Source organism: Cololabis saira, chromosome 4, assembly GCF_033807715.1.
Source record: "Cololabis saira isolate AMF1-May2022 chromosome 4, fColSai1.1, whole genome shotgun sequence".
Classification (NCBI taxonomy): domain Eukaryota; kingdom Metazoa; phylum Chordata; class Actinopteri; order Beloniformes; family Belonidae; genus Cololabis; species Cololabis saira.
This window is the reverse complement of record NC_084590.1, coordinates 2606605-2622500: the sequence shown is the minus strand read 5'-3', so window position 1 is coordinate 2622500 and position 15896 is coordinate 2606605. Positions and strand designations below refer to the sequence as shown.

The 15896-nt window shown below is 48.2% G+C and overlaps 1 protein-coding gene across 9 annotated transcripts in view; it reads left to right on the top strand.

Moving 5' to 3' along the window:
• Positions 1–15896, top strand: part of LOC133441406 (NACHT, LRR and PYD domains-containing protein 12-like) — a 58193-nt gene that overhangs the window by 21491 nt on the left and 20806 nt on the right. For 5 of the 9 annotated variants that reach the window (XR_009782477.1, XM_061718670.1, XM_061718667.1 and 2 more), the window contains exons 4-9: positions 5766–6001; positions 6093–7881; positions 8686–8862; positions 10510–10683; positions 10830–11003; positions 15528–15710. Coding sequence is in view for 8 of the 9 variants with exons in the window: in XM_061718670.1 (XP_061574654.1) it covers positions 5766–6001; positions 6093–7881; positions 8686–8862; positions 10510–10683; positions 10830–11003; positions 15528–15710 (2733 nt within the window). In the remaining variant the exon portion in view is untranslated. The remainder of the gene's footprint in view (positions 1–5765; positions 6002–6092; positions 7882–8685; positions 8863–10509; positions 10684–10829; positions 11004–15527; positions 15711–15896) is intronic. The other 4 variants (XM_061718663.1, XM_061718665.1, XM_061718669.1 and 1 more) reach the window with 4 other exon arrangements.

Below are 15896 nucleotides of genomic sequence, written 5' to 3'. Positions count from 1 at the left end.
CAGCAAGAAACTCACTCCCTCTACTGGACAAACCATGGTGACTCGTTGATGACATTAAAAACTATCAGTTAAAGATGTTTTGATTATTATTATTATTATTATTATTATTATTATTATTATTATTATAAACTAAAATTGATCATACCTCCCATTGTTCTACTTCTATATGAATAAACCTTTTATTTTATATATCTAATGTGGGTCCAGGTGAATGGTTAGATAGATGAACCTCTAAGTATTCACAGTGCTACCCAACCCTATTATTGATCATTTTAAGAATGAGGATGGTTGTTGGACGTGTGGAGAGCCAGCAATCCTCACACAAGACAGTTTACACGTTAAAACCTGATGGGAATGCTAAAAGTACAATTGACTGGTTAGTTTCTGGTTCCATGATGCAGTTTAAAGTCACTTCCACTGTTTCTATACTGGGTAATAAGAGAGTAAGAGTAAATCAGACTGTCCAGGAAAAAGAAAGATCATTGGAAGTTCAATCATGCCTCTTAAAGAATAAAAATCAAAGAATTGATGTTAGACATTAATAATAGTACCAACCTTTCCCAAATACAAAAATGGGAATATCTACGATTTGCAATAAGAAAACTCTCTGTTGCTTTTGGTAAACGGATTAAAACATTGCTCCATTATTACTCTAGTCAGAATCGGTGGGAAGAAGATAAAGTAGGAATCTCAAATACTCAGACTCAATCAGAGCAGTTGGACCTTAAAGGAGCTTGAGGCCGGATTGTGGCAAGATTTATGAAAAAAATCCGTATACATTTTAAGTTTTCTAGTAATAATGTCAGATGAAGCGTTCCAAACCCAAAAGAATGAGCCCTCTAGTGTATCTCTCCTTTGCCTTGAACAGGCTGGGTGCTGTAAAATGTGCTGCAATTCGGTCCCGAATTTCCCGCGCTGTCCTGCGGATGTGACGTCACATGACGCTGCATGTGCGTTCTCCCCGTTCTCCCGTGCCGGCTTCACTGTTGGCTGCAGTACCCCCAACGGCCGTCGTGGTGAAGGGTGGCGCTAGAGAGTCTCATTTCTTAAAAGGAGCCTCAAGCTCCTTTAACAAAGCCCCAGGTGCTTTTGTCAGATCCCGGTCCAAGTGGCCAGAAGATGGAAAATCCATCCTTTATCCTTGAAAAAACAAGACAGGAAAATCTGCAGTTTCTTCTTTATTGATTAAAGGGGAGGAATGTACAAACTCAAAAATAATATCTAAAGGGTCTTTTAATATTTGAATGATGCATCTGCGATAAAGTACGGCCGAGCAAATTAGGAGGGAATCTTTGCCATTTTCTCCGCTTTCTGCCGTCTAGCATTTCCACGGTAACACTATTGACGGAGAAAAGTAACAGCCATGGAAGGCACGATGGAGACGCACGTGTTGATGTCTGCCATGCCTGGGAGCACGTTACGGTCCGGGCCACATTAACGGATGAAAAAACGTTTGGAAGAATAAGTGGAAGAAGAAAAGGGAAACCGATCCTGGATCCTAATATCTCGCCCGGGCAAACTGGTTTTCCTCGTTTGTTGTAAGGTTTTTCTTTCTTCCACATAAACTTATGAATGTAAAACATATACACATAAATAAATGAATGTGGTCTTCCAGAAGCATCAGTTTTATTCCCATCTGGAGGCTGAACTGAACGTGAACGTGAACGTGAATTGTGAGTGAACGCTGTGAGTGAACGCTGGCGCAACCTGGTGCCGCTGCTCGCCCCTCACCTGGCGTCTTTTTTTCCGTCTTTTTTCCGGCTGTTGACGTCTCCAAGTCTGCATCCACAATGTGGGCCGGTAGGACCTACATCCTGCTTGTCTGTACCTGGCTCTTTCTACTGCCTGTTCACCTGCCAGTGACGGGTCTGCTGCAATACCCAGCCACTGACCTGCTCCGGCTGCGGTTTCACCTGCCTGGACCTGCACCTTCACCCGGACATCGCCTTTCAGCCCCGCCGGAGATATATCCACCGAGGGTCCTGCCGGAGATATATCCACCAAGGGTCCCGCCGGAGATATATCCACGAGGGGTCCCGCCGGAGATATATCCACCGAGGTGTCCCGCCGGAGATATATCCACCAAGGGGTCCCGCCGGCATTTCCACCATAACAGCTCTGCAGCAATAAAGTCCATCTGGTCCAGCTGTCGTCGCCCTCCATGCTCCACCAGCCGAGAGTGTCGACCACAGTGTGTTAGCCCACCTAGCTCGGTCGGCTAACACTACCACCAGTTGTGACAACACTTCACTTAACTCCGCTCTACTCAACATCCGTTCACTGACAAGCAAAGCCATGGCAACAGCCCAACGACTTCTCCCAGCTGAATGAATCCACTCCGCGTGGTTTTGTTTACATTTGTCAACCCCGTGGCTCCGGCCGGGGAGGAGGTCTCGCGGTAATTCACCGTGAGAACTGGAAACTCTCGCTGGTGTCTGTGCCTGTTTACAGCTCGTTTGAGTCTACTGTGTGCGAGCTGTCTGGTCCCACTCCAACCATCATCGCCACAGTCTATCGCCCCCTCAAACCCAATAATCAATTTTTAAATGACTTTGCTGCCTTCCTCACCCATTTATCATCCCTCTCACCAAACATAATAATACTGGGTGATTTCAATATCCACATGGACAATATTAATCTACCTCTCACCAAAGAGTTTTGGATGTCAGCAACACACTACTTTTCCCACACAATCCAAAGGACACATTCTCGACTTAATCTGCTGTTCTGGTGTCACTCCCTCCGACCTTACAGCTGATGAACTTCCCATAACCGACCACTTTCTCCTTTCATTTACAGTGAAACTCACTCTCTCCATTTATAAAAAACCATGCCTCATTTCATTCCGGAATTTAAAAAATATTAAATTCACCCCCGATCTCCGTCTCTTGAAAGCCAAAGGTCGGCAACTGGAACGCCTCCATAGAAAAACTGGTCTCACTATCCATAAGGAAATGTACAATAATCACTTACTATGTTATAAGGACGCCATTGTCAGCACCAAAACTCACTACTACTCCGATATAATCACTGCCAATAAAGGAAACTCCAAGTCACTCTTCTCCCTACTCAACAATATCACCCAACCCCAGGACTCTCTCCCCTCCCACTTCTACACAACCTCTTTCTGCAACTCCATTATGTAATTTTTCAATGAAAAAATCCAGACCATCCACGAGCACCTTGGATCAATCTCTCCCCTCAGCTCCTCAGCAAACTTTCATCTGTCCACACACCCATTCTCCTCCTTCCATCTCCCCACTCTCTCAGAAATCACAGAACTCTCTTTTTTTTTCTTCTTCTTTTTTTACCTTGTCTGCACACATATTCATGATTGATACCATGCAGGTAAAAACCAAAGGCATATATATATATGTGCATTATTGCTATATTTAATACATATATATATATATATACGCCTACATACGCGTACACATACATACGTAAATATATACATACAAAACCAGTGATTTTTTTTGATTTTTTTTGGGGGGGGGTGACATCCACTGCCAATCCAGGAAGCAGGAACACACGGAGGCACACGTCAAGCACTGGAAATCTGCAACAAAAACCACAAACAAAACACAAAACCAACAAAACCAACACGGAGCCGACCAAAACACGAGCAGCAATCAACCCAAATCACAGTCTGAGCTAAGCTACCACTAACCAACCCCAAAAACTACAGAGCAAGCATGCAGGTGAGCAAGCATGCAGGTGAACAAGCCAGTGTGTATGTGTGTGCGTGTGCGTGTGCGTGTGTGTGTGTGAGTATGCGTGCGTGTGTGTGTACATGTCTTTGTGGCTATGTGTGTGTGTGTATGTATATGTTTGTGTGGCTGTGTATGTGTGTGTATGTGTATGTATACGTATGTAACTGAGTGGCTATATATGTGTGAGTGTGTGTGTGTGTGTGTGTATGAGTGTGTATAGAAATCACAGAACTCATCCAGAAATCCAAGCCATCCACCTGCCAACTGGACCCCCTCCCCACACATCTTGTTAAAGCCTGCTCCCCCTTCCCTGGTCCCCCTTATCTCTGCCACCATCCACTCCTCTCTCACCACTGGAACTGTCCCTGCATCCTTCAAAACTGCTGCCATTACTCCAATCCTGAAAAAACCTGTTGCCGACCCCTCCAACTTCAACAACTTCCGTCCGATATCCAATCTACCTTTCATCTCCAAAATTCTTGAAAAAACAGTTGCTTCCCAACTCCATTCTCACCTGTCCCATGACAACCTGTATGAACAGTTCCAGTCCGGTTTCCGCCCACTTCACAGCACCGAAACAGCACTCATCAAAATCACCAACGACCTTTTCGTGGCAGCTGATTCTGGACTCCTCACCATCTTCATCCTCCTTGACCTGAGTGCGGCCTTCGATACCATCCGTCACACCACCCTCCTGAACAGCTTATCTTCCATCGCCATCACCCACACTCCACTGGACTGGTTCACGTCATACCTCTCTGGCCGCACTCAGTTCATTCAACTCAAGTCCCTGAAATCCATCCCCTCCTCCGTCACTTCTGGTGTGCCCCAGGGCTCTTTCCTGGGGCCCCTACTCTTCATCATCTACCTCCTTCCCCTCGGCAATATCTTCCGTAAATTTAACGTCCACTTCCATTGCTATGCTGATGACACCCAGCTCTACCTCACCACCAAACCCTCGTCCTCTCTCCCGCACACCTCCCTTACTGACTGCATTTCTGAAATAAAAACCTGGTTCACCCAAAACTTCCTTAAATTAAACAGCAATAAAACAGAGGTTCTCCTCATTGGCACCAAATCCACCTTATCCAAAACCGACAGTTTTTCTCTCACTATAGACAACTCCACTGTTTCACCCTCCCCCCAAGGTAAGAGCCTGGGTGTCATCCTGGACAGCACACTATCTTTTCAATCTCACATCAATAACATTACCCGGTCTGCCTACTTCCATATACGTAACATCAATTGCCTCCGCCCCTCCCTTACCCCCCACACTGCCGCCATCCTTGTTCACAGCCTCGTCACTTCCCGTTTGGACTACTGCAACTCTCTCCTCTTCAGCCTCCCTCACAAATCCCTCCATAAACTCCAACTGGTCCAGAATTCAGCTGCCCGCATCATAACTCGGACCCCCTCCATCCATCACATCACTCCTGTCCTCCAACAGCTCCACTGGCTCCCGGTTCAGTTCCGCATCCAATTCAAGGTCCTCCTGTTTGCATTCAAGGCCATCCACAACCTCACCCCCCATATCTGTCTGATCTCCTCCACGTCCCCACTCCCTCCCGAGCTCTAAGATCCTCTTCCTCCATACAGCTGTCTGTCCCCTCCGCCCGTCTCACCACCATGGGGAGCAGAGCATTCAGCCGCTCTGCTCCTCGTCTCTGGAACTCTCTACCACCCCAACTCAGGAACATTGACTCATTCACTCACTTCAAATCACAACTCAAAACTCATCTGTTCAAGACTGCCTATCTCATTTAATGATTCATCTCTTGTAATGTTCTTACCTCTGCTGTTTTTAAATGCTTTTGATGTTTTTCTTAAATGTATTCTGCTGGCTCTATTGTTTATTTTAACATGTTGTGTACGGCGACCTTGAGTGCCTAGAAAGGCGCCTTAGAAATAAAATGCATTATTATTATTCAAACAGAAAAGCAGCCGCACTTTTATATCTCCAGACCACCTGAGCTTCTGGACACTGTTGACTCATCTGGATGTTTTTCTACAACAGTCAGAAATGACTTTAGTGATGAAGACATGTGTTCACAGAGGGAGGAAGATGAGAGGAGTTGGTGTGGAGGAGCAGCCGTCCTACTGTCCTTTGTGTCAGGACGTCCTGAAGGATCCAGTCTCTAGCAGCTGTGGACACTGGTTCTGCAGACGCTGCATGAGCTCATACTGGGACCAGTCTGCTCCACCAGGATCGTCCTCCTGTCCCCAGTGTGGAAAAAGATCCAGAACCAGAGCTGGACTGCAGACAGCCAGTCAGAGCAGAACTGTACCAGGTAAGACTGAACTTCTGTCTGCTGATGGAATCATTTCTGACAAATGGAAAGACTTTTGTTCTGTAGTTTCAGAGTTCTTCTTGTCTTTCAGCAGATGCTGGTCTGCAGGAGGTCCTAGATGAACATAAGACCAGTCTGAGGAGGAGATGTGAACATGTGACTCAAGGAATTGATGAACCGGGAAGTAGAACCCCCCTCAACAGGATCTACACGGAGCTCTTCATCACAGAGGGACTGAGTGAAGAGGTTGATACCCAACATGAGGTGAGGCAGCTGGAGACAGCTTCCAGGATGAAGAGCCTCCATGACGCTCCAATCAGATGCCAGGACATCTTTAAAGCCTTACCCAACCAATGTGGAGCCATCAGAGTGGTTCTGACGAACGGCGTCGCTGGCGCTGGGAAAACCTTCTCGGTTCAGAAGTTCTCTCTGGACTGGGCCGAGGGCTCGGAGAACCAAGACGTCACCGTGGTGATTCTGCTCTCGTTCAGGGAGCTGCACCTGATCGGAGATGGGCAGCTCAGTCTTCTCAGGCTGATCCAGGTTTTCCATCCATCGTTACAGAAGCTCACAGCAGAGCAGCTGGCTGCCGGGAAACCGTTGTTCATCTTTGACGGCCTGGATGAAAGCAGACATTCCCTGGACTTCAACAACGGTCCGGTCGTGTCTGACGTCACACAGAGCTCATCGGTCAACGTGCTGCTGACCAACCTCATCCAGGGGAACCTGCTTCCCTCAGCTCTCATCTGGATCACTTCCAGACCTGCAGCAGCCAATCAGATCCCTCACAAACACGTGGACAGGGTGACAGAAGTACGAGGCTTCACCGACGGCCAGAAGGAGGAATACTTCAGGAGGAGGTTCAGGGATGAAGAGCGGTCCAGCAGCATCGTCTCCCACATGAAGACATCCAGAACCCTCCACATCATGTGTAAACTCCCGGTCTTCTGCTGGATCACTGCTACAGTTCTGGACCACATGTTGACCACAGAGCAGAGAGAAGAGCTGCCCAAGACCCTGACTGACATGTTCTCCCACTTCCTGCTGGTCCAGACTAAGAGGAAGAGGAACAAGTACCAGGAGGGACATGAGACGAGTCAATGGGAGCTGACGGAGGATGACAGGGACCTTCTCCTGAAGCTGGGGAGGCTGGCGTTCGAACATCTGGAGAAAGGAAACATCATGTTCTACCAAGAAGACCTGGAGCAGTGTGGTCTTGATGTCCCAGAGGCCTCGGTGTACTCAGGAGTTTGTACCCAGATCTTCAGGAGAGACTGTGAGGTCTTCCAGAAACCCGTCTACTGCTTTGTTCATCTGAGCATCCAGGAGTTCCTGGCTGCAGTCTACGTGCTGCACTGTTGGTCCACCAGGAACACAGATGTGCTGGAGAACTTCCTGGGAGAAAACAGATACTCATCTCTGGATGACTTCCTGAAGAGAGTCATGCAGAAATCCATGTGGAGTAAAAATGGCCACCTGGACCTGTTTGTCCGCTTCCTTCATGGTCTTTCTGTGGAGTCCAACCAGAGACTGTTAGGAGGTCTGCTGAACCAGACGGAGAACGATCCAGAAACCATCCAGAGAGTCATCAACAACCTGAAGAAGATGAAAACTGATGATATCTCTCCTGACAGAAGCATCAACATCTTCCAGTGTCTGATGGAGATGAACGACCTCTCAGTTCATCAGCAGATCCAAGAGTTCCTGAAGTTAGAGAACAGATCAGAGCAGGAACTCTCTGAGATCCAGTGTTCATGTCTGCCCTACATGCTGCAGATGTTGGAGGAGGTTCTGGATGAGTTGGACCTGGACAAGTACAATACAACACCAGGGGGTCGAAGGAGACTGATTCCAGCTGTGAGGAACTGCAGAAAGGCTCGGTGAGTCCAGATGGATCAATAACACCACAAGTTCACTTCTTCAAATCTGGTTTTGATCTTGAAAATGAAAACTTTTGAACATGGATGTGTTTGTTTTATTCTGGGTCACCTCAAGTAACCTCAACCAGAGGTTCATGTTTCAAACACTTGATCTAGTTGATGTTTTTGCTGCTCAGAGATGAATAATAATAATGATTTTAACTTGTAACGCACTTTCCATTCAATGAATCTCAAAGTGCTACACTTAGACTATTATTCATTCATACACATTCTCTCCAGTGGTGATAAGCTACATTTGTAGCCACAGCTGCCCTGGGGCAGACTGACAGAAGCGTGGCTGCCATTCCGCGCCAAACGGCCCCTCCGACCACCACCAACATTCATACACACTCAAACACATTCACACGGGGCAAGGTGGGTAAGGTGTCTTGCCCAAGGACACTACGACAGCAACTGGGATGGAGCGGGATTCGAACCGCCGACCTTCCGATCTTTGGACGACCCGCTCTACCACCTGAGCTACTGCCGCCCCCTCATGAATCTATGTAACGGAGAAAGATGAAACATCAGAACCACCGGGGAGTTTTGTTGATGTGAACTTACAGCCAGTTTTACAGAGAACTCATCAGATCAAACATTTTAATTGAGATTATTGAAGAAGTTTACAAGTTTAAACGGCTCCCTGACTTTATTTCTGGTAACTCTGGTTCTGTGATCTCCTGCACCGTCCTGTAACTCCTGTGGGTCAGTCTGGCTTTAAATCAGACTTTATTACAACTGACATCATATTTTCTCTCATCACAGATTTGTTGGTTGTTATCTCTCAAAGACTGAATTTGAAGTTGTTGCGTCCGCTCTGAAGTCCAACCCCTCCCATCTGACAGAACTGGACCTGAGTCAGAACAAGAACCTGCAGGATTCAGGAGTGAAGCTTCTGTCTGGTGGACTGGAGAGTCCAAACTGTAGACTGGAGACTCTGAGGTCAGTCCACTGGAGATGTTTCCACATTTATCCACTTATCATCCTCCAAAGATGTAACTGTCTCGAAATGTTCTGTCCAAAATAGAATAGAATAGAATATGTAAGGGATAATGCCCGACGAGGTGGACATTATCAGAAATATATGGACGACGCGGGCGGTTTGCCTCCGCGAAGTCCATATATTTATGATAATGTTCACCTGGAAGAGCATTATCCTGCTTCTACCACTGTCACTTACCAAAAAACATAAATATTACATCAGTTATTCATGCTTTAATGTGTTTTTAATTGAAATCATTACTTTTAGTCTTCTTCCGGCTCTCTGCGAAGGCGGACGCTTTTCTGCTCCTCTCCCTTATCTATCTGCCCTGCTACTGCTTTTTGTCCTGTCTCGTCTTCAGAGCCTCTCCTTTTCACTCCTCCGAAATTCTACAATCATGGAATTGATTAACTGGTCCCTCAGCACAATTGACCAAATTTTTGCGATGAGAAGTCAGGGGGTAAGGGAGCCCTCTTGCCCCGATGGGACATTTTTTGCTGGATACACAATGGATTCCTGGAAACATTGGAAACCGTTGTGTTTGGCGATCCTGTCTGTCGAGGACGTTGAAGATGCCTTCATAATTGGATTTATGATAGCAGGATTACTTCTAATTGGAGGGGGGGGGATTCCTGGTCTATCGACAAACGCGTAAGTCGTCGACAGCTGTTTTGGCCCTTTCCGAGCTGCCGGACGTGGCTGAGGGGATAAGCATGGCGGCCAACACTCAGACTTTAACACTGGGAGAGCAAAGCCGTAAGCTGGATGCGATTCTTGAACAGAATCGCAGGCTGGCGGCGGTCCTTGAGCTCATTGGCAAGATGGAGAAGACCTTGGAGAAGTTGGAAGCTCGGCTTGGCGGGAATTAATCACAAATTCATCTGTTTGGAGTCGCCATTGATGAACAAGAGACTAAAGGCAGATGGAACATTAATGAGTCTGTCTGTTCTTTGCAATATAATTGTTGATTCTATAATCTGGCCTTGACAGAGCGGTTTGGCCGATCGCTCCAGTCACAATCTCCCTGGTGGAATGTAAACAAGGGACTCTGCCCCCACTAACCCTCCCCTCTCCCAGGAACATCTGTGGACCTGTTTCAGAACTGTACCGAGCCGCCTGATGACCTCACAGTCTCTCCTGCAATGTATATATAATACAAAAATATATACACCGGTATACAATGTCCTTGTGCTGAGGACCCTGAGTTGCATTCACCGTTAAATACAGGACATTTACCAGGTAGATGAGAGATTTATTGCACATTTTACTTCTGCTTTTGTAAGTATTGTATTGTACGTTGTGAGGGGGTTGAGCTTTCTCCACCAGAGCTGCAGTGTGTTTTGCCCAGCTGAGGCTCTCACTGATCTGAAGGCCCAGGAACCTGTAGTTCTCTATTCTATTCTATTCTGTTCTGTTCTGTTCTGTTCTGTTCTAGCAGAAAACTCCAGGATGTTCATTAAAAGGTGAACGTGTCAGAGGAACAACCAGGAACAAACATCATGGATATAATAGAATTTAAAACCTGTTTTATAAAGTCCAGATACCAGTGATGACCCACATGAACCTGATGACAAAGTTGATATTTGAAGAACTTGCTTTTTGTTCAGATTACAGAGCTGCAGTCTGTCAGAGATCAGATGTTCTTCTCTGGTCTCAGCTCTGAAGTCCAACCCCTCCCATCTGGAATATCTGGACCTGAGTCTGAACCCCCTGCAGGATTCAGGAGTGGAACATCTGTGTGGTTTCCTGGAGAGTCCAGACTGCAGACTGGAGACTCTGAGGTCAGACATGTTTTAGTTGTGTGTTCAGATGAATCTGATGTGAAAGTTGTGTTGACACTAAACTGCTGACATCAGGCTGATCTCCTGCTGATCCACACTGACCATCTGACTGCTCTGCTTTCTTCTTCTCTTGTGACTTTGTTCAGATTACAGAGCTGCAGTCTGTCAGAGATCAGCTGTTCTTCTCTGGTCTCAGCTCTGAAGTCCAACCCCTCCCATCTGGAACATCTGGACCTGAGTCTGAACACCCTGCAGGATTCAGGAGTGAAACATCTGTGTGGTTTCCAGGAGAGTCCAGACTGCAGACTGGAGACTCTGAGGTCAGTTCACAGTTTTAAAACAACTAGAGGTTTACTGAACACTAACTAACTAGCCTACCATGAAAAGAATGAAAGCAAGGACTGTAACGTCGCCCGGATCGGCGTCACCGGGGCCCCGCCCTGGAGCCAGGCCTGGGGTTGGGGCTCGTAGGCGAGCGCCTGGTGGCCGGGTCTTTGCCCGTGGGACCCGGCCGGGCTCAGCCCGAAACGGCAACGTGGGCCCGCCTTCCTGTAGGCCCACCACCCGCAGGAAGGACCATGGCAGGCCGGTGCAATGTGGGCTGGGTAGCAGTCGTGGCGGGGTGCCTCGACGACCCAATCCCTGGACCAAAACCCTCACAGTGGGGACATGGAATGTCACCTCGCTGGGGGGGAAGGAGCCGGAGCTTGTGCGTGAGGTTGAGAGATACCGGCTAGAGATAGTCGGGCTCACCTCCACACATAGCTTGGGCTCTGGAACCCAGCTCCTTGAAGGGGGCTGGACCCTCCACTACTCTGGAGTTGCCCAGGGTGAGAGGCGGCGGGCTGGTGTGGGCTTGGTTATAGCCCCCAAGCTCAGCCGCCATGTGTTGGAGTTCACCCCGGTGAACGAGAGGGTAGCTTCCCTGCGCCTTCGGGTCGGGGAAAGGTCTCTCACTGTTGTTTGTGCCTACGGGCCTAACAGCAGTGGGGAGTACCCGGCCTTCTTGGAGTCCCTGGGAGGAGTACTTGATAGTGCTAGTGCTCCAACTGGGGACTCCATTGTTCTACTGGGGGACTTCAGCGCTCACGTGGGTAATGACAGTGATACCTGGAGAGGCGTGATTGGGAGGAACGGCCTCCCCGATCTGAACCCGAGCAGTGTTTTGTTGTTGGACTTCTGTGCAAGTCACAGTTTGTCCATCACGAACACCATGTTCAAGCATAAGGGTGTCCATCAGTGCACGTGGCACCAGGACACCCTAGGCCAGAGGTCAATGATCGACTTTGTTGTCGTTTCATCTGACCTTCGGCCGCATGTCTTGGACACTCGGGTGAAGAGAGGGGCTGAGCTGTCAACTGATCACCACCTGGTGGTGAGTTGGATGCGCTGGCGGAGGAGGAGGTTGGACAGACCGGGCAGACCCAAACGGATTGTGAGGGTCTGTTGGGAACGTCTGGCCGAGCCCTCTGTCAGGGACATCTTCAACTCCCACCTCCGGGAGAGCTTCTCTTGGATCCTGGAGGAGGCGGGGGACATCGAGTCCGAGTGGACCATGTTCTCTGCCTCCATTGTCAACGCGGCGGCTCGAAGCTGTGGACGCAAGGTCTCCGGTGCCTGTCGTGGCGGCAATCCTAGAACCCGGTGGTGGACACCGGAAGTACAGGATGCCGTCAGACTGAAGAAGGAGTCCTACCGGGCTATGTTGGCCGGTGGGACTCCTGACGCAGTAGATAGGTACCGGCAGGCCAAGCGGGCCACGGCTCGGGCAGTCTTGGAGGCAAAAACTCGGGTCTGGGAGGAGTTCGGGGAGGCCATGGAGGAGGACTTTCGGTCGGCCTCGAGGAAATTCTGGAGGACCGTTCGGCGCCTCAGAAGGGGGAAGCAGATCTCCTTAACCCGACTGACATGCCTTCCACTGAGGAAGCAGGGGGTTGGGGCTCGGAGGCGTGCTCATCCATCACCCAAGCCGAGGTCACCGAGGTGGTTCGTAAGCTCCTCGGTGGCAGGGCACCGGGGGTGGATGAGATTCGCCCTGAGTACCTCAAGTCTCTGGATGTCGTAGGGCTGTCTTGGTTGACACGCCTCTGCGACATTGCATGGAGGAAGGGGACAGTACCGCTGGGGTGGCAAACCGGGGTGGTGGTCCCTCTGTTTAAAAAGGGGGACCGGAGAGTGTGTTCCAACTACAGGGGGATCACACTTCTCAGCCTCCCAGGGAAAGTCTACGCCAGGGTACTGGAGAGGAGATTACGGCCGATAGTCGAACCTCGGATTCAGGAGGAACAATGCGGTTTTCGTCCCGGTCGTGGAACACTGGACCAGCTCTATACCCTCCGCAGGGTGCTCAAGGGTTCATGGGAATTTGCCCAACCAGTCTACATGTGCTTTGTGGATCTGGAGAAGGCATTTGACCGTGTCCCTTGTGCCATTCTGTGGGGGGTGCTGAGTGAGTATGGAGTCCGGGGCCCTCTATTAAGGGCTGTCCGGTCTCTGTATGATCGAAGCAGGAGTCTGGTTCGCATTGCCGGCAGTAAGTCAGACTTGTTCCCAGTGCATGTTGGACTCCGTCAGGGCTGCCCTTTGTCACCGGTCCTGTTCATAATTTTTATGGACAGGATTTCTAGGCGCAGCCAGGGGCCGGAGGGGATCCGGTTTGGGAACCTCAGGATTTCATCTCTGCTTTTTGTGGATGATGTTGTCCTGTTGGCTTCTTCGGACCAGGACCTTCAGCATGCGCTGGGGCGGTTTGCGGCCGAGTGCGACGCGGCAGGGATGAGAATCAGCACCTCCAAGACCGAGGCCATGGTTCTCTATCGGAAAAGGGTGGCATGCCTTCTCCGGGTGGGTGGAGAAGTCCTGCCTCAGGTGGAGGAGTTCAAGTATCTCGGGATCTTGTTCACGAGTGAGGGAACAATGGAGCGTGAGATTAACAGACGGATTGGTGCAGCGTCCGCAGTAATGCGGTCGATGTACTGGACCGTCGTGGTGAAGAGGGAGCTGAGTCGAAAGGCGAAGCTCTCGATTTACCGGTCAATCTACGCCCCTACCCTCACCTATGGTCATGAACTTTGGGTAGTGACCGAAAGGACAAGATCGCGGATACAAGCGGCCTAGATGAGTTTCCTCCGCAGGGTGGCTGGACACTCCCTTAGAGATAGGGTGAGGAGTTCGGTCACCCGGGAGGAGCTCGTAGTCGAGCCGCTGCTCCTTCACATTGAGAGGAGTCAGCTGAGGTGGCTTGGGCATCTGTACCGGATGCCTCCTGGACGCCTCCCTAGGGAGGTTTTCCAGGCATGTCCCACTGGGAGGAGACCCCGGGGAAGACCCAGGACACGCTGGAGAGACTATGTCTCTCGGCTGGCCTGGGAACACCTCGGACTCCCCCCGGAAGAGCTGGAGGAAGTGTCTGGGGTGAGGGAAGTCTGGGCATCCCTGCTGAGGCTGCTGCCCCCGCGAGCCGGGAACGGATAAAGCGGGAGAAGATGAGTGAGTGAGTAACTAACTAGAGGTTAACTGAACACTAACTAACTAGAGGTTTACTGAACACTAACTAACTAGAGGTTTACTGAACACTAACTAACTAGAGGTTTACTAACACTAACTAACTAGAGGTTTACTGAACACTAACTAGAACTAGAGGTTTACTGAACACTAACTAGAGGTCTACTAAACAATAACTAGAGGTTTACTGAACACTAACTAATTAGAGGTTTACTAAACACTAACTAACTAGAGGTTTACTGAACACTAACTAGAGGTTTACTGAACACTAACTAACTAGAGGTTTACTAAACACTAACTAGAGGTTTACTAAACACTAACTAGAGGTTTACTAAACACTAACTAGAGGTTTACTAACACTAACTAGAGGTTTACTGAACACTAACTAACTAGAGGTTTACTAAACACTAACTAGAGGTTTACTGAACACTAACTAGAGGTTTACTGAACACTAACTAACTAGATGTTTACTGAACACTAACTAACTAGAGGTTTACTAACACTAACTAAAGGTTTACTGAACACTAACTAACTAGAGGTTTACTGAACACTAACTAGAGGTTTACTAAAAACTAACTAGAGGTTTACATAACACTAACTAACTAGAGGTTTACTAAACACTAACTAGAGGTTAACTGAACACTAACTAGAGGTTTACTAAACACTACCTAGAGGTTTACTAACACTAACTAGAGGTTTACTGAACACTAACTAGAGGTTTACTGAACACTAACTAAATGCTTTACTGAACACTAACTAGTAGTTTACTAACACTAACTAGAAGTTTACTAAACACTAACTAACTACTAAAGCTGAAGAAACGCCCACAGCAGCTACCAGGTCGTCCTGGCTGATTTCTACTCTGATCCTGATATTTTCCTGCTAAAGAAGCTCATAAAGTCGTCACTACTGAGAGCTGCAGGAAACTCGGCTCAACAGAGTTGTGTCTCTTTGTCAGCCTGGCTACAGCGCTGAACAGAACACGTGGGTTATTTTTATTATCCTCTATCCACCATGAGTAATGAGCTGTTCTAGCTGTGTGAAGGGCTTTTTTATAGACTAGACTTTTTCCATGCACAATAAGAGTCTACAGACTTACAAGAGAACCACTTCCTTTCCATTTTACACACTTTTTGTTTCAGCATTTCAGCATTTTCAGTGACATTAACCTTGATAACATCACTTAGTGAACAATACCAAAACATTATTGCTGGTCAAGGACTTCTTAACATTTCAACTTCAGAGCTGTTTAACTATGAACTTATTTACACAAATATGTTTTCTGAAACATTTATTTCAACACGGTTACAGAAGTCATCAGCTGTTTCTTCTTCATTCAGGTTGGAGAACTGCTGGTTGTCAGAGATCAGCTGTTCTTCTCTGGTCTCAGCTCTGAAGTCCAACCCCTCCCACCTGAAACACCTGAAACATCTGGACCTGAGCTGGAACCAGCTGCAGGATTCAGGAGTGGAACATCTGTGTGGTTTCCTGGAGAGTCCAGACTGCAGACTGGAGACTCTGAGGTCAGACATGTTTTAGTTTTGTGTTCAGATTAATCTGATGTGAAAGTTCTGTTGACACTAGGGTTGCCACCTTTCAGAAATAGAAATAAGGGACGTCCCGATTTCAGCCGCGCGAGCGCCCAAAAAAGGGACATCCCCAAAACGTCTGAAATGCATAGAAATGTATATATTTTATATGAAAAAACA